General features: G+C 53.0%; 1 protein-coding gene across 1 annotated transcript in view; it reads left to right on the top strand.

Annotated features, from left to right (window-relative positions):
• LOC137306839 (filamin-A-like) overlaps positions 1–27,506 on the top strand; it is a 52,945-nt gene that overhangs the window by 11,466 nt on the left and 13,973 nt on the right. Inside the window, exons 9-31 of the mRNA XM_067976238.1 lie at positions 2,052–2,189; positions 2,845–2,971; positions 3,078–3,214; positions 4,418–4,611; positions 4,933–5,046; positions 5,185–5,328; positions 5,450–5,573; positions 6,954–7,114; positions 8,249–8,339; positions 9,031–9,200; positions 11,108–11,225; positions 12,666–12,928; positions 15,246–15,843; positions 16,749–16,922; positions 17,916–18,078; positions 19,057–19,217; positions 19,332–19,499; positions 19,978–20,101; positions 20,541–20,697; positions 21,057–21,246; positions 21,460–21,483; positions 24,157–24,404; positions 26,119–26,187. Of these exons, the coding sequence (XP_067832339.1) occupies positions 2,052–2,189; positions 2,845–2,971; positions 3,078–3,214; positions 4,418–4,611; positions 4,933–5,046; positions 5,185–5,328; positions 5,450–5,573; positions 6,954–7,114; positions 8,249–8,339; positions 9,031–9,200; positions 11,108–11,225; positions 12,666–12,928; positions 15,246–15,843; positions 16,749–16,922; positions 17,916–18,078; positions 19,057–19,217; positions 19,332–19,499; positions 19,978–20,101; positions 20,541–20,697; positions 21,057–21,246; positions 21,460–21,483; positions 24,157–24,404; positions 26,119–26,187 (3,857 nt within the window). The remainder of the gene's footprint in view (positions 1–2,051; positions 2,190–2,844; positions 2,972–3,077; positions 3,215–4,417; positions 4,612–4,932; positions 5,047–5,184; positions 5,329–5,449; positions 5,574–6,953; positions 7,115–8,248; positions 8,340–9,030; positions 9,201–11,107; positions 11,226–12,665; positions 12,929–15,245; positions 15,844–16,748; positions 16,923–17,915; positions 18,079–19,056; positions 19,218–19,331; positions 19,500–19,977; positions 20,102–20,540; positions 20,698–21,056; positions 21,247–21,459; positions 21,484–24,156; positions 24,405–26,118; positions 26,188–27,506) is intronic.

Here is a 27,506-nt window from a genome sequence, read left to right on the forward strand (position 1 = left end):
GACGATCTCCGCCTTCTGGGGTCTTGGACCATCGGAGGATTTCCACTCCTGGTGAGTGTCGCTGATGTAATGTGGCTTGGTCTTCCAGACCGTGGACCCTCTGAAGGACCCTCCGATGCTTCCAACATTAAGTGGCAACTGGGACGTGTTACTGGGGGTGGGGGTTTGGATGGGAGATCAACACTAAGTGTCTGGAGAATTGTTTTGTGGATGAATTTGCCTTGTTTTGTAACCAGTGAGTGATAATGCTTTTTCTCCTTCTTTTCAAGCTCTGGTCTTTCTCCTCTCAGTCTCTCCTCTCCTCTTCTATTTGTCTCCGCTCAAACTATCTGCTTATCTCTTGGGGGATCTGGTCTGGTCATCTCTGCTGGCTGCCCCATCTCCTGTCAACCTTGACCTTCAGAGATGTCTTGACTTTCCAGTAAGTTTGCAGTTACCAGAAACTAGCCATGTCTCATCAATGCTTGAGGTCCAGGGATGAGTGCCTTTAGGGGATAGACTGGAGAATTCCTTCTCCTTGGAACAGAGAAGGTTGCGAGGAGATTTGATTGAGGTGTTCAAAATCATGAAGGGTCCAGATAGAGAGAAACTGTTCCCATTGGCGGAAGGGTCAAGAACCAGAGGATGTAGATTTAAGGTGACACAAGGAAAATCTTTTTCACCCAGCGAGTGGTTAGGATCTGGAATGCACTGCCCGAGGGGGTGGTGGAGGCAGATTCAATCATGGCCTTCAAAAAGGGAACTGGATAAATACTCAAAAGGAAAAAATTTGCAGGGCTACGGGGATAGGGCGGGGGAGTGGGACTAACTGGATTGCTCCAGCATAGAGCTGGTGCGGACTCGATGGACCGAATGGCCTCCTGTGCTTTAACCTTTTGAGTTTAGGTCCAGAGATACGTCATGAACAGGAGTTTCTTTTAGAAAAGCTATCTGCCCCCTTGAGTCTGTTACACGAACAGGAAGAGGCCGTCCAGCTGCTCGAGCCCAATCCTCCAAGTTTTTGGAGGCCCGAAACTTTCGGCCGTGTCTGGGCAGGGTCCAGTTGATGCCAACAATCCAGACTTGCCCCCTATCCTTCCCTGTGAAGGCGATGGTGCTGCCTTTCTTTGACATGAGGCTGCTCAGCTTGGGTCAAGTGAGACCTTTGCTGCTCGCTACCCATGAGCATGAAGGTGGTTCTGAATAATGATGGGACTGTGCCTAAGTCACAATGAGGTGGGTTCTACAGTCCTGTCCCACCAGATGGGGCTGGCCTTCCACTTTGATTTGGATCACCTTTGAACGATGGGAGTCTGACATTTTGGCTTCTCCTGAACTACTCTTGGGTGAGTTAACCATTCCCACCAAACTTTCCACTCAACCCTTTCCCTCTAACACTTAGCAACCGGCCCCTTTTTGTTATCCAGTCAACCTTTGCTCTCCTCCTGCCTAGCCTCACTGATCTTCCTTTCCCTGCAAGCCTCTTGAAACGTACGGGCAACGTTGACCGTAGCTTGCTGCGACCTGGTCTAAGACCTATCCCAGCTTGGGGGGGGGGGGGGAAAAAACCTGATCAGACCAAAGTTTGAGAGCCTATTTACTTTTTAGAGCAGCGTAGACTGAGGCTTGATAGAGGGCTGTAAAACGATGGGGATTGGAGAGGCGATGGGGACGTGTGTTTTGGAGAGTGGGATTAGGATGTTGGGCTGTTCCCCCTTTCCCAAGGCGTTGAGCGTCTGGAATACATTGGCTGGTGGGATGGATGCTGACCCTCTGAAACCTACCAGAGAGCCAGAGTGGCTCTCAACTGGGGCAGAGTTGGCATCACATAGGTAAGTGGGTTAACATTTGATCTGTGTGATCTCCTGACCTGGTTTCAAACGCCCAAAGGGGTTAAGAGGATTTTTTTCCAGGATATTTTGTGCATGGGGTTGTCTTTTTTTTTTCCCCTCTCGTTGCTAGAGAAGTATCTAGTCCAGCTGCTCCAGCCATCGAGGCTTGTGGGGCGGGCTTGGTGGACGAACTGGCCTTTCTCTGCCCGTCAATTGTGTAAAACCTCTTCCCTCTTGCAGCTTGCAACCCCAGTGCCTGTCGGGCCGTGGGGCGAGGTCTCCAGCCCAAGGGCGTTCGCGTGAAGGAGACGGCGGACTTCAGAGTATACACCAAAGGAGCAGGCAGCGGAGAGCTGAAGATCGTGGTGAAGGGACCAAGTGAGTGTGGGTTGGTTGGTTGTGGGGCCGGGGGGGAGGCGGTGGGCCTTGAGGGGACTTGCCTTTCGATCATGCCTTTAGGACGTCGGGCTTGAGTCTCTGGGGTGGGGGCTCGAACCCACGACCTTCTGATTCGAGACCCACTGAGCCGAGACACTTTCTTTCGATTATGGAAGTCAACTGATTGTCTCATCTTCCTCCTTCCCCCCCCCCCCCCCCTCTGGTACCCTTGTCAGCAAGGGAGAGTCCTGGGGGGGCCAACATTTATCCCTCAACCAACACCATTTTTCAAAACAAGACGACCTGGCCATTTATCGCGTTGCTGTTTTGTGGGATCTTGCTGTGCGCAAGTTGGCCACGTTTCCCTCCGTTAGACTTCAAAAGTACGTCTGGCTATAAAACGCTTTGGGACATCCTGAAGTGGTGAGGCACTGTAGAAATGGGAGTTCCTCACCTCTCTCTGGCGCCTTTGTGTTCACACTGGGAGGAGACCAGATGGGATCTGACCTCACGGTCGAGCTCTTCGCCCGGTTACCCTCTGACGTCTGGGCGAGCCACTCGAAGGTGGCTGGTCCCTCCGAGAACGGATTGGGCAAAGTACCTGAGCTGCGGGGCTACCCCCCAGAAGGCTAACGTTGTCTTGCTTCTCCGGCAGAGGGCCTAGAGGAGCTCGTGAAACAGAAAGAGGTGGGCGACGGAGTCTACACCTGCGAGTACTACCCCAACTCCTCCGGGACCTACAGTGTCTCCATCACTTGGGGCGGCCAGCACATTCCTCGCAGGTAAGGACCTGACTCGTTTTTTTTTTTTTTGTGTTGCCCTCTCGGCCGGGACTGATGTCTTTCACGTTTCCTGGCACTGAGCCCGCGTTCTTGCGTGTTTCGACAGTCTGTTTGAGGTGAAGGTTGACTCCGAAGCTGGCCACCAGAAGGTGAGAGCGTGGGGACCTGGTCTGGAGGGAGGAGTGGCTGGCCAGTCAGCTGATTTTGTCGTGGAAGCCATCGGGACTGACGTCGGGACGCTGGGTAAGTCGCCGAGAGTTGGGTGGGGTGGGGGGGCGCTTTGGGGCGTGCACTGATCTCGGCCTCCTGGATAACCCTTCGGATTTGATGGCCACCCATCCCCACTCTGGTGCGCCAGCACCATGATGGCGAATTAAGACAGTCGGCCGACTTCTGCCAGCTAAAGGCACGGTCGTGAGGCTGTGTGGAGAGCTCAGGCCTTTGTTTAAAGTGGGGGGGGGCATCAGATACTAGAGACCCTTCCAGAGCAAGAATCTGCACCTCCTGGAGGTGGGGTGGGGGGGGAGAGAAAGGAACCCCAATTTGGATGCAACAGGCCTCCAAATCTCTGCTCCTGTCCATCTCTTTCCCCCTCCCCGACTCCCTTTGACCCACCATCGGCCCTAAGCTCTGGAATTCCCTCCCTAAACCCCTCTCCCCTCTAAGACTCTCCCTAAAACTGGCCTCTTTGACCAAGGTTTTGACCACCTGCCCTATATCCCAGTGTCTGATTTACAGTCCTGTGGAGCCCCTTGATGTTCCAGGCGCTGTATGAATGCAGATATTTGGTTAGTTTTGACCCAGGGATAGTCTCTGCTGGACAGGGAGATGAAACTTTAGGCGATTCCTGCCTGGCTCGGGCGCCCAACTATCTCTGAAGTTGCTGCCGAGGCCTCGGTGGGGATTTTATTCCCTGCGTTGAACAGACGCTAGAAGGGTTAAATTCCGAGGGCAGGTTGCACAGACTCTGCTTGTATTCCCTCGAGTGTAGATGATTAAGGGGTGATCTAATCGAGGGGTTTAAGATTGAGGGATTTGATAGGGTTGAGAGAGAGAGAGAGAAACTATTTCCTCTGGTGGGGGGAGTCCAGAACAAGTGGGCAGAACCTTGGAGGTCTGCCATTCAGGAGTGAAATCAGGAGGCCTCTTTTTTTTTCCCCCCCCCTCACACAAGACAGTGGGAAGCTGGACAAAGTCTCTAAGATGTTGAGACTGGGGGGCTAGTTGGCGCTTTCAAGACTGAGTTTTTTTTTTGTTGGGTTATGGAACAAGGCAGGTGGATGAAGTTGAGGCACAGATCCACCATGACCTAATGGGATGGTGGAACAGCCTCGAGGGGCTGAATGGCCTCCTCCTGTTCCCAAGTCCCTCGACAGTCCAGATCGTTGAGTTGTATCTGACGTTTTTTTTTTTAAATCTTTCTTTCCTTCTCCCTCCGTGAAACAGGGTTCTCAGTGGAGGGCCCGTCTCAAGCCAAGATAGAGTGCAACGATCAGGGTGATGGGTCTTGTGACGTGCGGTACTGGCCGACGGAAGCCGGGGAGTATGCCGTCCACGTTCTCTGCAACAACGAGGACATCAAATACAGTCCCTTCATGGCCGACGTCAAAACGGCACCCGCCAACTTCAAACCCGAGAAGGTAAGCGGGCCTGGATTGGTGGTGGAGGAGGGGGGGTGGAGATAGACTTGAGGAGGGGGTGTAGACGCTTGGTGGTATTGAGTGAGATTTGGGGTGGTTATTGAGACTTGGGCTGTGGGTGACCAGGGCTTTAATGGCCTGTCATCTGGTGGTACGATCCAGTTGGAGGCCTGGAGAACGCGATGCTACGGGATCTTGCTGTGCACACGTGAATGGGGGCGCCTCACTTTAACCGACCGATTGGCGCCCTGGGGGTGGGGGACGTTGGCGTAGGTTTATGATGGAGGTGAGCTCCGAACTGACTCCTGCTTTCGTCCGCAGGTGAAGGCCTACGGGCCGGGATTGGAGAGCACTGGGAACGTGATCAACAAGCCGGCCGAGTTCACGGTGGACGCCAGGAATGGCGGCAAGGCGCAGCTGCAGGTGTACGGTCAGGTGAGGGTCTCGGGCGTGCGTCCCGAGTCGTTCGTGTTAACGAGCCCTGTGAACGATTTCGCCCCCCACCCGCCTTTGTTGCTCATGGCGGTTATCGAGGTGGCCTTTTCTTATAATTATCCCTCCCTCTCTCTCCAGGACTCCGAGGGGATGCCCATTGACGTGCATGTGAAGGACAACAAAGATGGCACTTATTCCTGTTCGTATACGCCCAAGAAACCCCTCAAACACACCGTAATGGTGTCATGGGGAGGAGTTAATATCCCCAACAGTCCGTTTAGGGTGAGTCGTTCGGTTAAGATTGGCTAAACCAAGACTACTTTTGCAAAATGCTGGTCCTTCTGCAATTCGACTGTTTTTGGATCCTAATTGTGTTTTCTTTCTTGGCTCTTTCACTCTCTAGGTGACCATTGGAGCGGGCAGCCACCCACAAAAGGTCAAGGTTTACGGGCCTGGAGTGGCCAAGACTGGACTGAAGGCATATGAGCCCACCGACTTCACGGTGGATTGTGCCGAGGCAGGACAAGGTAGTTGAAGGTTTTTATTCATTCTGGAGATGTGGGTGTCGCTGGCATTTATTGCCCATCCCTAATTGCCCCTTGAGAAGGTGGTGGTGAGCCGCCATCTTGAACCGCTGCAGTCCGTGTGGTGAAGGTTCTCCCACAGTGCTGTTAGGAAGGGAGTTCCAGGATTTTGACCCAGCGACGATGAAGGAACGGCCGATATATTTCCAAGTCGGGATGGTGTGTGACTTGGAGGGGGAACGTGCAGGTGGTGGTGTTCCCATGTGCCTGCTGCCCTTGTCCATCTAGGTGGTAGAGGTCGCGGGTTTGGGAGGTGCTGTCGAAGAAGCCTTGGCGAGTTGCTGCAGTGCATCCTGTGGATGGTCCACACTGCAGCCACGGTGCGCCGGTGGTGAAGGGAGTGAATGTTTAGGGTGGTGGATGGGGTGCCAATCAAGCGGGCTGCTTTGTCCTGGATGGTGTCGAGCTTCTTGAGCGTTGTTGGAGCTGCACTCATCCAGGCAAGTGGAGAGTATTCCATCACACTCCTGACTTGTGCCTTGTAGATGGTGGAAAGGCCTTGGGGAGTCAGGAGGTGAGTCACTCGCCGCAGAATACCCAGCCTCTGACCTGCTCTTGGGCTCAAAGTAGCTCAAATGGTTACAGGTTGCTGGGGTTGACTCATCAATTTGATGATGTGGAGATGCCGGTGATGGACTGGGGTGGACAAATGTAAGGAATCTTACAACACCAGGTTATAGTCCAACAAATTTATTTTAAAATCACAAGCTTTCGGAGATTATCTCCTTCGTCAGATGATTGAATGAAAAGGTTCTCAAATCGCATATCTTATACTATGTTGGGACAGCATCACACCAATCAAAAGGTGTCGTTGTTATTCAAACAGGCCAGTCACGGAGAACAGAACGTCCCAGTACACTCGATATACATTGTGTCTTTTACACAGGCAAGCAGAAAGAAACTTAAAATGGCAGAGAGAGAGAGAGAATTTAAAAAAATCAATTTAAAAAAATCAATTTGATGGGGGACCTGATTGCCCCTGTAGGCGGCCTTTTCTCTGGAGAAGGCTGAGAGGTGACCTGAAGGGGGTTTGATCGATTTCTCCACTTGTGGGGAGACCAGAACTGGAGGGCCATAAATGTCACTAATGAATCCAATCGGGGAATTCAGGAGAAACTTCTTTACCCAGAGAGCGGTGAGAATGTGGAACTCGCTCCCACAGGGAGTGGTCGAGGGGGAATAGAATCGATGGGTTTAAGGGGAAGCTCGATGAACACATGAGGGGAGAAAGGAACAGGGCATTGCTGGTGAGGAGCCGGACGGCCTGTTTCTCTGCACTCTGTAAATTCAACGTGACCTGACCTTCTCTCCGCCACCTTGCAGGTGATGTCAGCATTGGAATCAAGTGCGCCCCGGGAGTGGTGGGACCGGCCGAGGCGGACATCGACTTTGACATAATTCGGAACGATAACGACACCTTCACTGTGAAGTACACTCCCCCTGGCGCTGGACACTACACCACCATGGTGCTGTTTGCCGATCAGGTGTGTGTACTCGGAGTGAGCTGCCTTGAGTGCGGTTCCGTTTTATTCCGGAACCTCCGTCCCATCGTCCCGACCCTTGTGCGATTCACGAATGTAACCCTTTGATCGTATCGGGTGAGACCCTTGAGTGTGTAATCCGAGCACCAGATATCCTGAGACGTCTCGCCTTTCATCGAGGCAAGAAAAGGCCAGTCTGATGGCGAACTCCTTCCCCCTCATACACCCTCTCCTGCACGTCCTTTTTTTCCCCCCTCATGCTGAAACTTGTTACAATCTTCGTCCAACTCTGTTCTTCATCCCTCCAATTTGTGTTTGGGGGGGGGTCTTAAAACCCCAAGCTTGGTGTCTCCTAATACATTTTCTCTTCATTCTTGACGTCATGGGCCTTGATTTTTTTTCCCCCCCCCCGGGTTCCATTGTGAGCGTTTTGGTCCGTGTCGGGCTGGTGGACAGTGCAAGTCTCCTCCTGTACCAGGGCTGAAGGGGTTAAATTCCGAGGACAGGTCGCACAGACGAGGCTTGTATTCCCTCCAGTGTAGGAGATTAAGGGGTGATCGAATCGAGGGGTTTACGATGATTGAAGGATTTGATAGGGTCGAGAGAGAGAGGAACTATTTCCTCTGGTGGGGGGAGTCCAGAACAAGGGAGGGGGGGGGCAGAACCTTAAAATTAGAGCCAGGCCGTTCAGGGGTGATGTCGGGAAGCACTTCCTCGCACAAAGGGGAGGGGGAAATCTGGAACTCTATTTTCCCCCCACCCCCAAAAAGCTGAGGCTGGGGGGTCGATTGAAAATTTCTAATCCGAGATTGTTCGGTAAGGGTTACAGAGCCAAAGATGGAGTTGAGATACAGCTCGGCCATGATCTTACTGAATGGGCAGGAGAGACTCGAGGGGCTGAATGGCCTCATGTTCCCATAACAGAGACCGCCTGTAATGTTCCTGATGAGGCACAGCATTGTCGTTCCCCCGTCTCCAGTCCGTTTTCCCCAGTAGTGTTTGGGTAGAGGAGACTCCCTCCCTCCTCGGCTCAATTTTCACCTTCACGTACTCCTGACTCTCTCCAATTGTTCGCCCGTGTTTGTACGGTTCAACTTTCTACCATCACGGTAAACGTTCGTATGACTTATTCCTCAGGCTATTCCCATGAGCCCCCTGCGGGTGAAAGTGGATCCAGCCCACGATGCCAGCAAAGTGAAGGTTGATGGTCCAGGGTTGAGTCGGACTGGTAAGGAGAACTCTTGGGGTTTTTGGGGGGGGGTGGCGAGAAGTGAATGAAGCTCGTTTGTTGACCTTTGTGTTTGGTGTCCATCGGGCACCCAGAGGCCGTTGCCTTGGAGAGCATCTGTTTTTAACATTCTCTATCTTGGCATCAGTTGTCCCTTGAGATGGCAGCGAGCCACCATTTTGAACCCACTGCAGTTCCATGTGGCAGAGTGCTCGCTCGGGAGTTGGATTTTGACCAGGCGAGATGTCCCAGTCGGGGCTGTGTGTGTGTGGGGAGACTTGGCCGCAGTGTTCCCATGCATCCTGCTGCCCCTTGCTCGTCTAGGAGGTCGTGGGTCTGGCAGGTGCTATCCAAGCAGTCTTGGCTTCTTCGTTATAAGAAGCCAAATTGATCTCCTTCACTCCTTGAATGGCTCGTTCTTTATCCCGGGGAGTGGGGGGCCCCATGGCTGTCCCAGGGATAGAGCGGTTTCTCTGCCAGTCTAGATGTTGGGTAAAGACCCCCTGCCAAATTCCACTGAGAATTTTCAGGCCGTTTTGAAGACTAGGCCAGTCGCTGAAAGGCGCCAGTTCTCCTTGGTGTCTGTAACGTCCCAGGTTTCATCGTGGCTGCGAACGAGGGTTGGATCATGGCTGCCGTTGCTGGGGTGACCGTTTTTTTTTTGCTTCTGTCCTCTCTCCCTCCCTCCCAGGTGTGGAGATGGGAAAACCAACGCACTTTATCATCTACACCAAAGGGGCCGGCAAGGCCAAGCCCAACGTCCAGTTCACCGGGCCGACCAAAGCGGAGGCCGTGCGGGACTTCGAGATCGTGGACAACCATGACGATTCCCACACCGTCAAGTACACCCCAGTGCAGCAGGTAGGATCTACGTCTGTTTCTAAAACCGTCCCGAGACGCCCCTCAGGAAGGTAAATCTGACCGAGCCCCATAAGGAGATATTAGGACAGGTGACCAAAAGCTCGGCCAAAAGAGCTACGTTTTAAGGAGCGTCTTGGAGAAGTTTCGGGAGGGAATTCCAGAGCTTGGGGGGCCCAGCCGGCTGAAGGCACGGCCGCCAATGGTGGAGCGATGGGAATCGGCAGGAGAGCAGAGATGTGGAGGGTGAGGCCATGGAGGGGATGTGAATTTTGATTGCTGGTGTTGCTGGACTGGGAATTAGTAAGCTGGTAGGAGCAGCTGTGTGGGGCTGGTTTTAAACCATTTTTTTTTTGTTTGTCTTCAATCTGCTGCTGCCAAATGTTGTAGAGGAAGTGAGAGACCTTGGAGTGCATGTCCACAGATCCCTGAAGGTAGCAGGACAGGTAGTTAAGAAGGCATATGGAATACTTTCCTTTATTCGCCAAGGCACAGCATATAAGAGCAGGGCGTTTATGCTCGAACTGTATAAAACATTGGTTGGGCCACAGCTTGAGTACTGCGTACGGTTCTGGTCACCACATTACAGGAAGGATGTGATTGCACTAGAGAGGGTGCAGAGGAGATTTACGAGGATGTTGCCAGGGCTGGAGAATTTTAGCTACGAGGGAAGATTGGATAGGCTGGGGTTGTTCTCTTTGGAACAGAGGAGGCTGAGTGGAGATTTAATTGAGGTGTCTAAAAGAAGGGCCTAGATAGAGTGGATAGGAAGGACCCATTTCCCTTAGCAGAGAGGTCGATAACCAGGGGGCACCGATTTAAAGTAATTGGTAGAAGGATTAGAGGGGAGCTGAGGAGAATTTTCTCCAGAGGGAGGTGGGGGGGGTCTGGAACTCACTGCCTGAGGGTGGGAGAGGCCTCAACTCATTTTGAAAAGTACCTGGATGTGCAGCTGAAGAGCCGTGACCTTCAGGGCTACGGACAGAGTGCTGGAAAGTGGGATTCGGCCGACGCAGAAACAATGGGCCGAATGGCAGCCTCCTGTGCCATAAATTTTCTGAATATAAGGAACATTTTTTTAAACCAATTGGATGAGGATTTCGGAGCAGAGATATTGAGGTCCTAGTACAGAGATCACTCAAAGCCCCCGGACAGTACAAAAAATAATTAAAAAGGCTGATATTCCATCTCTAGGGGGCTGGAATACAACCGGATTGGAGTTGTGGGCCAGTTATACAAAGCTCTGGTCAGCCCCCATCTGGAGACACTGCGTTCAGTTCTGGGCACCTCACCTCAAGAAGGGGAGATTGGCCCTCGGAGGGGGTGCAGGGGCAGATTCACCAGAACGATACCGGGGCTGAAAGGGTTAAATTAGGAGGACTGGTTGCACAGACTCTGCTTGTGTTCCCTCGAGTGTAGGAGATTGAGGGGTGATCTAATCGAGGGGTTTAAGATGATTAAAGGATTTGATAGTTTCTCTCTCTATCGACCCTATTTTCTCTGGTGGGGGGAGTCCAGAACAAGGGGGCAGAACCTGAAAATTAGAGCCAGGGGTGACGTCAGGAAGCACTTCCTCACACAAAGGAGGGGGAAATCTGGAACTCTTTCCCCCAAAAAGCTGAGGCTGGGGGTCAATTGAAAATTTCGAAACGGAGACCGATAGATTTTTGTTGGCTAAGGGTTATGGAACCAAGGTGGGGTAGATGGGAGTTGAGGAACAGGTCGACCATTGAATTGGGGCTCATGGCCGCCTCCTGTTCAGTTGATTCCTGAGGTGTTAACTGGGCTCCACTCGGACTCTGCAATGGACTGTTTGAGTCATTAGGTCCATTTCCCTGCACTAGATCTCCCATTTTTGTGGTGTCCCTCCATTTGGATGCTGTCCCTGAAGTTTTGTGTGTTGAACGCAGGGTAACCTGGGGATTGGCGTGACCTACGGAGGAGACAATATTCCCAAGAGCCCCATCAATGTCGGAGTTGCTCCCACCTTGGACTTGAGCAAGATCAAAATCAACGGACTCAACGACAGTGAGTGCCCTGTTCATGTTGGGATAGTCTCATCTGCTGAGTTGGAGGGAGATGAATTGTCACAACGTCTGAGATCCCAACCGTACGCAAGTTAAGAGCCCTCTCTTTGGGCAGGGATGGGTTCTGGTGACGGTCAATTTTCATATGTCCAGCAGGAGCTGCTTCTCATAAATCCTACAGCACAGGAGGCGGCCATTCGGCCCATTGTGCCTGTGCTGGCCCTTTGGAAAGAGCTATCCGACTGGTCCCTGTAGCCCTGCAAATTTGTCCCCTTCAAGTATTTCTGATTCCCCTTTTTAAGTTATTATTGAATCTGCTTCCACTGCCCTTTCAGGCAGCGAATTCCAGATCCGAACTCGCTGTGTAAGTAAAATTCTCATCTCCCCCTCTGGTTTTTTCTGTAGGGACTAATCAGATGGCTCTAAAGAGCCAGTATCGGCATTATGAGCTGAATGGCCTCCTTCTGTGCTATGTGATTTGAGCAAAGGGACGTTGGCCAGTGTTCCTGCTCCTCATGCCCCAGACCAGTCACTGGACAGCCAAGGACCAGGCTTATGTGTTGTGCCACATTCAGGAATGACCATCTCCAATGAGAGTCTAACCACCTCCCCTTGACATTCAACGGCATTACCATCACCAAATCCCCCACCATCAACATCCTGGGGGTCACCATTGACCAGAAACTTATCTGGGCCAGCCACATAAATACTGTGGCTACACGAGCAGGTCAGAGGCTGGGTATTCTGCAGCGAGTGACTCACCTCACTCCCCAAGCCTTTCCACCATCTACAAGGCACAAGTCAGGAGTGTGATGGAATACTCTCCACTTGCCTGGATGAGTGCAGCTCCAACAACACTCAAGAAGCTCGACACCATCCAAGATAAAGCAGCCCGCTTGATTGGCACCCCATCCACCACCCTAAACAGTCACTCCCTTCACCGGCGCACCGTGGCTGCAGTGTGTACCATCCACAGGATGCACTGCAGTAACTCGCCAAGGCTTCTTCGACAGCACCTCCCAAACCCGCGACCTCTACCACCTAGAAGGACAAGGGCAGCAGGCACATGGGAACGACACCACCTGCACGTTCCCCTCCAAGTCACACACCATCCCGACTTGGAAATATATCGGCCATTCCTTCATCGTCGCTGGGTCAAAATCCTGGAACTCCCTTCCTAACAGCACTGTGGGAGAACCTTCACCACACGGACTGCAGCGGTTCAAGAAGGCGGCTCACCACCACCTTCTCAAGGGGCAATTAGGGATGGGCGATAAATGCCGGCCTCGCCAGCGACGCCCGCATCCCATGAACAAAAATTCTAATGGCGCTCCCAGGGTGCAATTGTAGATTGGCAGTACTTTAAGTACCAATGGGTGCCCCATGAGCTGGAGGGAGGGGTACACAACACCAACTGATTGTCTCAATTGTTCCTTGGCAGAGGTTGAAGTTGGCACTGACCAGGAGTTCACGGTCAAGTCCAAGGGCGCGGGTGGACAGGGCAAAGTGGCAGCCAAGATAACCGGGCCCGGGAACAAGACCGTGCCGTGCAAAGTGGAGCCAGGGTTGAGTGCGGACAACAGCATGGTGAAGTTCATCCCGAGAGAGGAGGGCCCGTACCAGGTGGATGTGACCTACGATGGTGTCCCAGTGCCAGGAAGTCCGTTTCCAGTTGAAGGGGTCACTCCCTCGAACCCTTCCAAGGTGGGTGTGCCATCGCTTGGCTCAGAGGTGCATTGCTCACTCGCTCCCTCCCTGCGTTGGAAAGTCCTGGGGTTCGAGATTTCACCCTCCCAAACTCTCTGGTCTTCAGCCCTGAGGGAGTGCATTGAGTTTACAGCATAGAATCAGGCCAGTCGGCCCAACCTGTTAATGCTACTCCATCTCACCATGTCCTTCTATTCCTTTCTCCCTCGTTTTATCGAGCTTCCCCTTAAATCCATCGATTCTATTCCCCTCGACCACTCCCTGTGGGAGCGAGTTCCACATTCTCACCGCTCTCTGGGTAAAGAAGTTTCTCCTGAATTCCCGATTGGATTTATTAGTGACTCTCTTATATTGATGGCCCCCTCGTTCTGGTCTCCCCCCACAAGTGAAACATCTTCTCTACGTCCTCCCTATCGAAACCCTTCATAAGTTTAAAGCCCTCTATCAGGTCACCCCTTCGTCTTCCCTTTGCTCTGGAAAAGAGCCCCAGTCTGTTCGGACTTTCCTGATAATTATAACCTCAGTTCTGGGATCATCTTCGAGGGTTACAGAACCCAATTGGGTGGGTAAATGGCGTTGAGGTGCAGATGAGCCTTGATCTCGTTGAATGCCGGTACAGGCTCGAGGGGCTGAATGGCCTCCTCTCCATTCCTTCCTAAATCTTGCAGCTTCTCCAATGCCTTTTTTCTTAAATATAGACTCAGTCTGGAGGCCAGAACACTCCAGCACTGTTTGAGGTGCTGCCCATTGGCATCTCCCCAGTGCATCTTTTGAAGTTCTCCCCAGCGTCTCGTAACCGAGGGCTGCTCCAGGGCACAGTCCAATCAACTCTCGGGGCGTGAGCAGAGCACAGGGCGGCCACTGGGAGCCAACTCCTGGGGACTCCAAAGGAAGGAGCTCCCGTTTCTCTCCAGCCCCCCCACTTCGCCACCTCAGGCCGTCCCAAAATGCTTTACAGCCAATGAGATGTTTTTGTTTTGAAGTGTGGTCACTGCTGTAATGTAGGAAATGTGGCAGCCAATTTGCGCACAGCAAGATCCCACAAACAGCAAAGTGATAAATGACCAGATGTTGGTTGAGGGATAAATATCAGCCCCAGGGCACCGTGGTTTAATGTCGCATCTGAAAGGTTACAGCGTGGAAGGAGGCCATTTGGCCCATCGAGTCCGTGCTGGCTCTCCAAGAGCAATCCAGCCAGTCTCTCTCCCCTGCCCTTTCCCCGTAACCCTGCAATTTTTTTCCTTTCAAGTACTTATCCAGTTCCCTTTTGAAGGCCATGATTGAATCTGCCTCCACCACCCCCTCGGGCAGTGCATTCCAGATCCTAACCACTCGCTGTGTAAAAATGTTTTTCCTCATGTCACCTTTGGTTCTTTTGCCGATCACCTTAAATCTACGTCCTCTGGTTCTCGACCCTTCCACCAATGGGAACAGTTTCTCTCTATCTACTCTGTCTGGACCCTTCATGATTTTGAACACCTCGATCAAATCTCCTCGCAACCGTCTCTGTTCCAAGGAGAACAACCCCAGCTTCTCCAGTCTATCCACGGAACTAAAGTCCCTCATCCCTGGAATCATTCTAGTAAATCTCTTCTGCGCCCTCTCTAAGGCCTTCACATCTTTCCTAAAGTGCGGTGCCCGGAACTGGACACAATACTCCAGTTGTGGCTGAACCAGTGTTTTATAAAGGTTCATTGTAACTTCCTTACTTTTGTACTCTGAGCCTCTATTTATAAAGCCCAGGATCCCGTATGCTTTTTTAACCACTTTCTCAACCTGTCCTGATTTGTGCTCATATACCCCCAGATCTCTCTGTTCCTGCTCCCCCTTTAGGATTGTGCCCTCTAGTTTATTTTGCCTCTCCTCGTTCTTCCTACCGAAATGATCACTTTGCATTTTTCTGCGTTAAATTCCATCTGCCACGTGTCCGCCCATTCCACCAGCCTGTCTATCTCCTCTTGAAGTCTATCACTATCCTCCTCACTGTTCGCTACCCTTCCAAGTTTTGTGTCGTCTGCAAATTTTGAAATCTCGTCCCTCCGACGGTGCAGTGCTCCCTCAGTTCCAACGCAGGAGGGAGTGTCGGGCCTGGATTGCGGGGCTGGAGTCTCTGAAGGTCGAGGGTTCGAGCCCCTCTCGCACTCCAAACTCCGAGAGGGAATGGGACGGACACCTGGGAAGTGACCGATACTCGGTGGGTTGGTGGGGGGGGGCATTGGAATAATTTTGAGGGGGAGGGCGGGATTTTCTGGGTGAGTGAAGTGCCTTTCTTGTCCTTTGTGGTATTGAGTGTCCCTTGGAACTCTCTTCCCAGGTTAAAGCCTACGGCCCTGGACTGAGGGGAGGGGTCGTTGGATCACCTGCTCCCTTTACCATCGACACCAAAGGTGCTGGAATGGGAGGCCTCGGCCTGACCGTGGAGGGGCCCTGCGAGGCCAAAATAGAGTGCCTGGACAACGGTGACGGGACCTGCTCCGTGTCCTACCTCCCCACCGAGCCCGGCGACTACCTGATCAACATCCTGTTCGCCGACTCCCACATCCCCAGCTCTCCCTTCAAGGCGGGCATCGAGGCCTCCTTCGACCCGTCCAAGGTGAAGGCCTCTGGGCCGGGCCTGGAGCGCGGCCGGGTGGGGGAGTCGGGCGACTTTGTGGTGGACTGCTCGGACGCAGGCACCGCCGAGCTCACCATCGAGATCATCTCCGACTCTGGGTCCCCGGCTGAGGTGCACATCCAGGGCAATGACGACGGCACCTACACCATCACCTATATCCCCCTCTACCCCGGCACCTACACCATCACCATCAAGTACGGCGGCCAGCCCGTCCCCAACTTCCCGGCCAAGCTCCAGGTGAAGCCAGCTGTCGATACCACTGGCGTCAAGGTCTACGGGCCCGGGGTCGAAGGTCGAGGTGAGTGTTGGCATGAACTGGAGAGGGGGCAGGTGTGGATCTAGCCAGATGTTTTGGTCCTTCCCATTTTTTTTTTGGTTTTCCCAACATCTTGTCTCTCTCTAGCCAGGTACTAACCTTGTTTTCCAATCCTTCCATAGCCGCCCCCCACCCTGCTCTATCTCTGTACCCCTCCCAGATCTCTGCCCTCCAATTCTGGCCTCTTGCACATCTCTTTTCCCCCCCCCTCCGATTCCCATCGCTCCACCATTGGCGGCCGTGCCTTCAGCCGCCTCGGCCCTCAGCTCTGGAATTCCCTCCCTAAACCTCTCCGCCTCTCTCCTCCTCCTTTAAGACGCTCCCTAAAACCCACCTCTTTGGTCACCTGTCCGAATATCTCCTTATGAGGCTCAGTGCCAAATTCTGGATGCTCCTGTGCAGTGTTTTACTATGTCGGTGCTATAATCAATAGTTGCTCAGTGGGGAGGAGAGCTTTGACAGGGTTATATAGAACATATAAGCACAGGATCAGGCCATTTGGCCCAACTGGTTTATGCTCCTCCCTCCCTGCTCCATCTCACCCTATCCTTCTATTGCTTTCTCCCTCGTGTTTATCGAGCTTTCCCTCAAATCCATCGATTTGCCTCAACAATTCCTTGTTTACTCTTGTCGAACCCCCGTATAATTTTGAACGCCTCAAGTGAGGCCCGAGGGCTTCATTTTTTTTTTTCTTTGGAAGTTTACCTCCAGAAGGGGCAAGTGGGAAATTGTGGGCAGTGGGTTTGGGAATTTAAGCATCTATCATTTGGCAAGGAGAGCTTCCGTTTTTTGAGTCAAGCCTTTGGCAGAAATCTTTGGGGGTGAAAAATTTGTGGAGGAGCTGACTAATGGGAGGTTTTTTTTTTAAAATTCCTCTTCCTCCTCAGGAGTCTTCCGTGAGGCAATGACCGAGTTCAACGTGGACGCCCGCCATCTGACCAACGCTGGTGGAAACCACGTCAAAACCCGCATCACCAACCCCTCTGGAACCCACACCGACGCGGTGATCAAGGACAAGGGTGATGGGACCTACAACGTCGAGTACACCCCGTTCGAGGAAGGTAGGCATGGCCTTCGGGAGAGGCCTCCCATCTTGGAGGCCTCCTCCTTTTTCACGTGGTTCTTGGTCCAATCTGTACAACTCTTATCTTCCAGAAGCTTCGAAATTCAGGGTTGGGGGGGAAAATTGACTTCAATGGGGCGATTGGATGCTGGATGTTTACAGGCCCGATCTCTGGAGGGAGGGTGGGGGAAAAAGAGGGAGGGATAGAGGTTGAAGAAAGAGGGAGCGTAGGTGATGTGTTGGGAGGAGCCTCTTCTGAGGACAACAGCCTGATAGAACACCAGGGTCGTCTCTCCGCCAAAAAACACCAAGGTTGTCTCTCTCCCAGAAGTTTGTGGCCAAGCCCTAAACTCTGGAGCTCCTCCTCCCCCCAAACACCACCTTCTACGTCCTTTTTAAGACGCTCCTTAAAACCTCCCTCTCTGACCAAGCTTTTGGTCACCTGTCCTCATATCTCCTTTATGTGGCTCGGTCTCAAATTCGGTCTGATTTACGCTCCTGTGAAGCGCCTTGGGGACGTTTCCCTACGTTAAAAGGCGCTATATAAATGCAAGTTGTTCTAGTAGCAACAGAAGGGGCTTTGAACCTGATTTTCACAACCTTGTGGCCTTGAAGCGACAGTCCCCGGTCGCTCGGTGTATTCCGTCTTAACCTGGAGCAATGCCATGGGAGGTCTCTTTGATTTCTTACTCCTCTGCTGCCTTGGGGCTGGGGTAGCGTTCCCGTGAGCGTTGGGGTGCCCTTTGGTGGTACTCGCGCACCCCCCCTCCCTCTCAAATAGCACGAGTTGAGTGGCGGGTTATTCGACTACATGGGGCATCACATCTAAGCCCGGTTTTTGTCCCAGGCTGGCCGCCTTCCAGCACGGACTCGAGCGAATGTGAACCCTGCCTGGCCCGAGTCCTTGGGGCTCAGTTATGACGCCTCCCAGGGAGCGAACTTCCCTCTTTCTTTGGTGTTCTTATGCCGATTTGTCCTCCTGTCCCGCTAGGTGTGCACTCCATCGACGTCGCCTACAATGACTCACCGGTCCCCAACAGTCCCTTCAGAGTGCCGGTCACCGAGGGGTGCGATTCGAGCAGGGTTCGGGCCTACGGGCCGGGTCTGGATGGCGGCATCACCAACAAACCCAACAAGTTCACCGTGGAAACCAGGTAGGCGGGGGGGGTCAGGGGTCACTAAAGACGCTCCTTAAAAGCCAACTCTTGGTCACCCGTCCTAATATCTCCTTGGACGGCTCAATTTTGTCCGATTTTACACGCCTCTGACGTTTTTACCGTGTTAAAGGCAAGTCGTTGGCTGCTCGGCCGTGTGATGACCAGAGCACCTTAAGTTTACAACTAGGAAGAACTTAGTGGTTTCCAGGGGCGTCTCAAAGTGTTTCATTGCCCGTTGAAGTGTAGCTGTTGGGGAAACGTGCCAATTTGTGCACAGCAAGATCCCACTAGCATCAAATGAGGGGGGCGCTGGGCCTCTGTTTAACGTCTCATCCTGAAAGACGGCCGCTCCCACAGTACCGGCACCGGGGGGAGGGGGAAAAAGTGTTTGGCCTGGGTTACGGGGCTCGAGTCTCTGGAGTGGGGGCTCGAACCCACGACCTAAGGAGCCATGGGTGTCACTGCAAACCAGAACCATTGGATGCCTAATGGAAGAGCCAGATTTGGTTGCTGTGGACGCACCATAGATGATCGGTGCCGATATATCGTGCAGTCGGCCCTCGGCAAGCACACCTTCCATTTACAAGCCCCCACCCCGAGGTGACTCTTCGGTGCAGGGTTGCCTTTTTGGCCCTTTCCCCCCCTGGCGATTCCATCACGTGACCTCCCACTCGCTACGGGTCACCCAACATGCCCGTCCATCAATGTCCCACCTTCCCACGGCCAATTGAGAAGCAGAGACATGGTTCCCCGACTGGATGATACTCGAGTTCACCACCTCCATCTCCCGTTCTTGGCCAACTCCAGGGTCAAAACCCCCCCACCTCGGGCGCGGGGTCATGGGTCGTCTCTATGGAAGCTGGGCTTGGGAGTCCTTGCGGCCGAGGTGTTTTTTTTTTTTTGCTGGTTGAGGGTCAAATCTACCTCCAATGTTTGTGACACTCTGATCTCTTGGGTTTAACTCCCTCCCATAAGGAACGCCGGGACGGGTGGATTGGGCCTAGCTGTTGAAGGACCATCCGAAGCCAAGATCACCTGCAAAGACAACAAAGATGGCAGCTGCTCTGTGGAGTACGTCCCGTACGAGCCTGGTACCTACGATGTGATCATCACTTACGGCGGCCAGCAAATTCCAGGTAAGGGGTGGAGGGAATCTGGTGCCGAGTGTCAGGTGAGATTTTCCCCTTCTGAAGCAGCGAGAGGGGGGGATGAAATAATCTTTTTTGTTTTTCCCCCCCCCCCACCTTCAGGGAGTCCGTTTAAAGTTCCTGTTGGCAACACAGTCGATGCCACGAAAGTGAAGTGCACCGGGCCCGGCCTGGGCGGCAACGTTCGTGCGAATGTCCCTCAGTCGTTCAGTGTTGACACCAGTAAGGCCGGAGCAGCTCCCTTAAACGTCAGTGTTCTTGGGCCTAAAGGTAAGGCTTCAACTGACCGAATGAGTGTTGGATCTTCGACTGGGGGGGGCGGATTTGAGTATCATTGGGTGGTTCCCATGCTCCAAACCACTTTTTTTTTTTTGTTCCTCTCTCGTTCCCCCATCTCTTCCACCCCCAACTAAGTGCCCGGGTATCTAGTTATTAGTCCTTCTGGCTTCTATTTTAAAAAATATTCCTTCTTTTTGTGACTGGTCTCCGATTCTTTGAGACCTCCTGACTTCGGGGACCCCTCTCGTCCCTTTCTCCTCCCCCCAACTCTTAACCACTTGACGTTTTTGGTGGGACCCCCATCCCCGGGCTCTTCGACCTTGATGTCCTGTGCGATTCTTGATTCCTCCGACTATGGGCCTTGCAGTGCGATTTTTGGCGAGGGGGGAATTTGTCTCCGTCTCTGGAATTTTCTGCGCGCGGTTATGGTAACTTTTTTTTTAAATTCCTTCTCTTGCTCTCACTCCAGGAGTTGTCGAACCTGTGGAGATCATCGACAACCCTGATCGGACAAAGACGGTCAGTTACGTCCCGACCCGTGAAGGACCCTACACCGTGTCCGTTCAGTACGCTGACCAGGAGATCCCACGCAGGTGCCTACGCGCGTGTTTGCCCGAGCAATCGAGGCCGATGGACCTGTTTCGTCGCTGAAAGCGGGGGGGGGGGGTGGGATTGGCCAGCTGTTCGACTGTGGCAGGCGTCGTGCTGCTGTTGCCTTAAAACGCCTTGCGTTTCGACAGCTCCTTTTCAGGAGGGGGTGAACAGGACTCCGTTAGGATACAGGGGTGGGGTGGCAACAGGAGTTTGGGTTTACGGAGGTGGGGGAGGGAGATGGTGGGAGGCCGTTTGGAACGGGGACAAAAAGGAAACGGGGCGAGGGTTTCTGCGGCAAACGAGCTGTGGCGAACAAGGCCTACGCGGGTTTGGTTGGCGGAGTCCGTCAGGTTGGGCGCTTTCTGCCGGTTGGCGTTCGGGGGGAGGTGGGGCGAAATGGCGTCTAGACGTTGACTCTTTGCTCTCTCTCTCTCTCAGCCCCTTCAAGGTGAAGGTTTCGCCCACTCACGATGCCAGTAAGGTCAAAGCCAGCGGCCCGGGCCTCAACACGACTGGCGTTTCTGCCAGCCTGCCTGTGGAGTTCACCATCGATGCCAAGGACGCTGGAGAGGGCTTATTAGCCGTCCAGATCACGGTGAGTCTCTTCCCATTGCCGTTCTCGAGTACTTGAGTCGAAAGTGCCGAGAGTGTTCGATTTCCAGCATCTCAACCCCGCTCCGCTTCCTGTAGCGGCCGTGGGATCTTTTACCTCCCAACTGAGGGCAGACGGGGGGGCCTGGGCTTGACGTCTCCCTGAAAGACGACCCCTCTGCCAGTGCTGTACTGGCACCGGAGGAGGGGAGTGTGTCGGAGCCTGGATTACAGGGCTGGAGGCCTACGAGCCAAGTATTTGGGGATTAGAACCGTCGGGAAGTTGAGTGAACCTTTTTTTTTTATTGGGGCGAACGTCTGCTCGTTGGCTGACTTTGTGTTCATGCGCCGTTCGGCCAACAGGACCCAGAGGGTAAACCCAAGAAAGCCAGCATTCGAGATAACCACGATGGGACCTACACTGTGTCCTACGTCCCGGCCATGACCGGCCGCTATACAATCCTCATTAAATACGGCGGCGATGAAATTCCCTATTCCCCGTACCGTATCCGAGCTCTGCCGACGGGAGACGCCAGCAAGTGTACGGTGACTGGTAGGTATTCGATTTTTGCCCTTTGTTCGTCTCGACAATTATCACGCCAATGAAGCCCCATTGCTTTTACATACACCACCTATATAATCTCATTTGCTGCACACTTTTTTTTTCATGGTTTAAATGCTGATTTCTTATGTTGAGCACAGTTTGTTTTTTTTTCTTCCCTTGAATCTCACTTGACCGTTCCTTGCTTCTGTCCTTTCACCTCAGTGTCAATCGGAGGTCACGGGTTAGGTAAGCTGCTTGCTTGTATCGCCATTTTTTTTACCCCTTGTCCCCTTCCTTAACCTCCCCCTTTTACGTTAAAAGTACCTTTTTTTAATTTTAATCTTTTCGAGCATGTGCCGATCAGTGTGTCTTAACCAGCGTTGTGCTGCCTGAGTTCTCGTCCAGTCGCTAAGCAACCGTCCTCCATCTTTGTTCGGCCATTTTGAGCCCCATTGGCGCTTTTTTTTTTGTTGGCAAATTGGCCCGAGGGGTGACTAACTTGCCTTGAACCCGGTCGCAAATGGCTGTGCCAATGTCCGTTGTCTGTTTGTGTCGAAGAATTTCCTCCAGAAACTCGTCCTTCCACCTTGAAGGGAGCTTCTGTTTTTGACATCACCAGAACTGGGACTGTCCCTTTAAGGGTTAAAGGGGCATGTATGTAGGGGAGGGGGGGTTGTGTCCCACTGAACCCTTTCTTAAAGGTGGGTTTTAAGCCAAGGATTCTGCCAGCCCCCCCCTCCCATGGTTGAATATCTTGCCAATTGTTCAGGCCTGTGGAGGGGGGGGGAGAATTATTAAGTATCCAGGGGCTTGTACCTCCATCAGGAAAGACGGGGAACTTGACCTCCCAGGCTTTTCTGGCCTTGTAGGCCTGAACGCCATCTCCAATTGGTGGACTCAATTGTCTGGGGGAGGGGGACAAACCCCTGCTATTCAACCGGGGGGGGGGGCGGATTTTGTATCTTTTCAACGATCCCGAATTGTCCCTTGACATCTCGTCTGTAATCTGGGCATGGGCACTGGCAAGGTCCCCTTTTTTCTTAACGAAATCCATGTACACGTTCTGCAGTCACTGACTGTACCCACACGGCAGTTGACGACAGAACTGCTCTTTAGAGATGGCTGCGTGTGTGTTTTGTGTCTAGACGTGTGTCTCTGGCCTCGTCCTAGCCCCCTTGGAACACCATTTGCCCCCCACCATTAAACCACGGGCGCCACAAATAATTTTGACCTCAGTTTCTACCTAGACGGGTTACTCCCCCCTCCCGAACTGCCACGAGGAGCTGATGGCTTCTGCGTTGTGGGGGGGCAGGAACATGGCTCTGGCCTTGGTCGGACTGTAATGCCAAGCCTAGGTTTGATGCGTGGCCTTCCACCCGGGGCACGATTGACGGCCCTGCCGACCGGTTGCAGGGAGGCTGAGGTCGGAGGGATACCAAACCATGGTCCTTAACACCTCCTGGGTTCGTGAAGGACTGGATTGGGGCCTTCCAACCCCTCCATGCTCGATCCAGCCTGTCGCTAGGCAGATTTGGTGGGGAACAGTCTGAGATGAGTTGGACTATATCCTAATTGTCATTTTTGAGGGGAAGGATGGGGTACGGCCAGTTATTTTGCTCTGTTCAAGTCCTGGTCAAGTTTTCCATCGCCTCCTCTTCAAGCTTCCCAATTCTTAAACCATCTGGTGGTGTCTCCAAGTGGTTATTGCTTCCTCCCTTTCCCCCGCCTTGCTGCTATTGGCTGTGAGCTACTCTTGACCGTGCTGGCCACCCCACAATAACGACTGCTGCGATTGGGTGATGTTTTTTTTTGGCGACGTGTTGGCTTTGCTTGATTGGATGCCCAAGGCTTGAGTAGAGACTAGTGCTGTTGATCTCAGTATGCGGGGAAGAGGGATCTTGGCGGTCTGGAATTTTCCAGTGTTGGGGGGGGTGGGCGGGGGGGTGCTCCGATGGCCAAATTTTTATATTTGGGTGGGGTGAAGGCTCCCTCACTAAATTCTTGGATAACTGGCCTCTCGTCATCTCATCTCCTCCCATGACTGGTGGGAGGAGGAGGCTACAATTGGCCATTTTGCCCCTGGACTTTGGGCGAGGAGATGGGCCAAATTTCCTGATTGTCCCAGTCAAGGGTGAGTGAAGACCAGAGGGGGGGGCTTTCTGACATGTCTTTCTCCCTTCCCACCCCCCCCAACTCCCCAGGTGGCCACGTGCCTGGGTTCCTGATATCTGCCCTCCCCACGGGCCGAGTCGACACTGGGTGGAGGCCCGAGTCGGCCATGGAAACTAGAATCAGGCGCTACTCTTAATGACACAAGTTTGGGTTATTCCCACCTACTGAGATCAGAGCTGCCAAACTAAAGAACAGTCGTGTACGGTGGCTTTGTGTTTTGTTGATCTCTTGTCTGGAGGGGTGGCAGGAGAGAGAGAGAGAGAGAGAGAGAGAGAGACTGACTCGATGTGAAGTCACCTACCAAGAATTGGGGCGGGCAGAACCAAAAGTCTACCTTGCATTGGCATCGGCACCAAAATGGGTAACCAAGCATCTTCCTAACTGTACGATCTTTGCCCCTGTCAATCGGGCAACCCCCGCATTTTGGATGGCTTTCCTCCGATTGGCGTCAAAAGGAGCCAGTCTAGACGACGTCTGTCTTCGTCGCGTGGCGAGGAGGCACACTTTACCCTTTAAAGCTCTTCCCCGTACGGTTTGAGGTAAACGTTTGACCTCTCTCTCCACAAAAAAAACCAAAATGGCCACTTCACAAATTTGGGGTTGGCCGTTCTTCACAGGAAGTGACATCACTGAACCAGTCTACGTAGGAATGGGGGGGCCTCCATTAGTAATTTAAACAAAAACTTGCTCTCTCTTCCTGTCTTCCCTTTTTTTTCTTCCCTCTCTCTTTCTCTCCGGAAACCCCAGGTGCTGGAATTGGGCCGACCATTCAGATCGGAGAGGAAACTGTCATCACGGTTGATGCCAAGGCCGCTGGCAAGGGGAAGGTGACCTGCACCGTCTGCACCCCAGACGGCTCGGAGGTGGACGTAGACGTGGTGGAGAACGCAGACGGCACCTTCGATATCTTCTACACCGCCCCCCAGCCCGGCAAATACGTGATATGCGTGCGTTTTGGCGGGGAGCATGTCCCGAACAGCCCGTTCCAGGTCATGGTGAGTTCCCTCTTGTGCCCGTAAGTGGAAGCCTAGCTGGAAAGGGCCCAGGTCTCGTCGCCTCCCCACTTGGCTCTTCCAACGTTCTCCTGGCCGACCGCCCTCCATAAACGTCTGCTCGTCCAAATCTCTGCTGCCCGTCCCTTACTCTCTCCCAAAGTCCCGTTCACCGTCACCTCTCCCTGTGCCCGCTGACCGACATTGGCTCCTGGTCCACCAACATCTTAAAATTCTCATCCTCGTGTTCATGTCCCTCCGATGGCCTCCAGCCCCTCCTTAGCTCCAACCTCCCAGATCTCCTGCACTCCTCCAATTCTGGCCTCTTGCGCGTTCCCCCCGCCCCCCCCACCCCCGGATTCCCATCGCTCTGCCATTGGCGGCCGTGCCTTCAGCCGCCTCGGCCCTAAGCTCTGGAATTCCCTCCCAAAACCCCTCTCTGCCCCTCCTCTTTAAGGCACTCCTTAAAACCCACCTCTTGGACCAAGCTTTTGGTCACCTGTCCTAATCTCTCCTTCTGTGGCTCGGTGTTAAGATTTTGTTTAACGCTCCTGTGAAGTGCCTCGGATGTTTTGCTATGTTGAAGGCGCAGAGTTGAGCAGGAGGGGGTCGGGGCTGGTCTTTTGCCAGTTTGGTGTGGCGCCTTTTTGGGGCAGACTAAGACTGAGTGGGAAGCTGTGAAGAGGACGTCCAATGAGATGCATTTTGGTAGATCGAATCGGGCCAGGACCTACTCCGTTAATGGTAGGGCGTTGGGGAGAGTTATAGAACAAAGATCTAGGAGTACAGGTTCATAGCTCCTTGAAAGTGGAGTCACAGGTGGACAGGGTGGTGAAGAAGGCATTCAGCATGCTTGGTTTCATTGGTCAGAACATTGAATACAGGAGTTGGGATGTCTTGTTGAAGTTGTACAAGACATTAGTAAGGCCACACTTGGAATACTGTGTACAGTTCTGGTCACCCTATTATAGAAAGGATATTATTAAACTAGAAAGAGTGCAGAAAAGATTTACTAGGATGCTGCCGGGACTTGATGGTTTGACTTATAGGGAGAGGTTGGATAGACTGGGACTTTTTTCCCTGGAGAGTAGGAGGTTAAGGGGTGATCTTATAGAAGTCTATAAAATAATGAGGGGCACAGATAAGGTAGATAGTCAAAATCTTTTCCCAAAGGTAGGGGAGTCTATAGCGAGGGGGCATAGATTTAAGGTGAGAGGGGAGAGATACAAAAGGGTCCAGAGGGGCAATTTTTTCACTCAAAGGGTGGTGAGTGTCTGGAACGAGCTGCCAGAGGCAGTAGTAGAGGCGGGTACAATTTTGTATTTTTAAAAGCATTTGGACAGTTACATGGGTAAGATGGGTATAGAGGGATATGGGCCAAGTGCAGGCAATTGGGACTAGCTTAGTGGTATAAACTGGGCGACATGGACATGTTGGGCCGAAGGGCCTGTTTCCATGTTGTAAACTTCTATGATTCTCTGAGAGGCCTGGGTGACCGAGAGTATTGGCTTGTCGGCCTTGAGTAAACTGGACAATGGATCGAGCTCTTGACCATTGAGTGTCGAATGTAAAATGAAGGCGGACGGTTGTGTGGGGTTTTGGGGGAAGAGGGGCTTTGGGGGGAGCTCTGTTGGGTGGAGGGTTTGGGACGTTGAAAACCACTTATTTTCCAGTTCGCTCGCTCGATCTCTAACCTCTCGTTTGCCCCCCACAACAGGCGACTGAAGGGGATCAGATTGGCCAGCAGCAAATTCCACAGCAGCGCATGACACCGAATTATGGCTGGGTATCCGAACTTTGAACTTTGTTATCTTGGCGACCGCTCCCGTCTTGACCATCCCGCCCTGGAATTCAGGAACCCTGGCGTCTCGGTGGTGGGGGGGCGAAGAGGAGGGAGGGGCAGCCTCGCAGGGTTAACTGGGACGTGCATGTTTGGAGCAACGCCAACGGTCAAGCATAGAATCATGCACAGGAGGCCATTCGGCCCATGGTGCCTGTGCTGGCTCTTTGGCAGGGATATCCGATTGGTCTTTTCTTCCCCGTAGCCCTGCAAGTTTTATTCCTGTTTTTTCAAGTATTTATCTGATCCCCCGTTTTGCAAGTTACTATTGAATCTGTGACTTCTCAGGGGCCCATACCAAAGGGGGAGGAGGGAGGGACTGAATTCCAGGATGGTATTCCTTCATTGGCTGTTCTCTCGCTCTCTCGTACCTGGTGAGGTCTTCACACTGGCCGCCAATCGGCGGTGAGCCTTCACGTTGCTGTTGTCCGACCTGCCCTGTCCGTCTTGGCTGCTTTTGTGTCTTGGGGTCGTGGCTGCCCCGTTCAGCTCTTGAGTCGGGGGGGTGTGTTGCACTTTTTTTATTGGGGATGGGGTTCTGAAGGCTCCATAACTATCGGTACACCAGGAACACCGAGATACCTTAACCACACCACCATTCCGAGGCTTCTCTTGCTGGTTGGGCCTTGATTTTGGTTATTGGCCAAAACCGTTATCCATAACGTCTCTGTAATTGGGGACTTGAGGTACAGATAGGCCCCAATCCTTTTGACTGGGCGGAACAGGCTCGAGGGGCTGAATGGCCTCCTGTTCCTGTGTTGGGGGTCGGGTGTTCCCCCTTGGACCTCCCAAGGGGCTCGAGCCTTTTTCCGTCGGACAATCGGATCGAGGCCTGATCTGTACCTCCCCAGACGTGAGCAAGATGGTGGCTTGTTGGGCCCCCTTTCGGAGGGGAGAACGGGAAGGGAGATCAAGAGGAGGAGACAGAACCATCTCTCCCCTCAGGAGATCGAGGATTGGGTGCAGGAGGAGGCCGTTCTGCCATTCGGTCAGATCCCAGCTGCTCTGGATCGTGACTCCATTTACTCGCCTTGGTTCTGTAATCCTTGATTCCCCTCACCCAACAAAAGCTTATCCATCTTGACGTTTTCAATTGACCCCCAAGCCTCGTGCCCGTGCCCTGATAGCTTTTGGGTATTGCAAGGAAGCTCCATTCTGGTACTAGGCCTGATACCCCCAAATCTTAACAAGGGGCAATTCGACCCTGGAGGATGCCCATTCTGACCTCAAAGGGTGGGTAGTTGCTTTGAGATCCTTGGGTTATT

This window comes from Heptranchias perlo, chromosome 45 (assembly GCF_035084215.1).
Source record: "Heptranchias perlo isolate sHepPer1 chromosome 45, sHepPer1.hap1, whole genome shotgun sequence".
NCBI lineage: Eukaryota > Metazoa > Chordata > Chondrichthyes > Hexanchiformes > Hexanchidae > Heptranchias > Heptranchias perlo.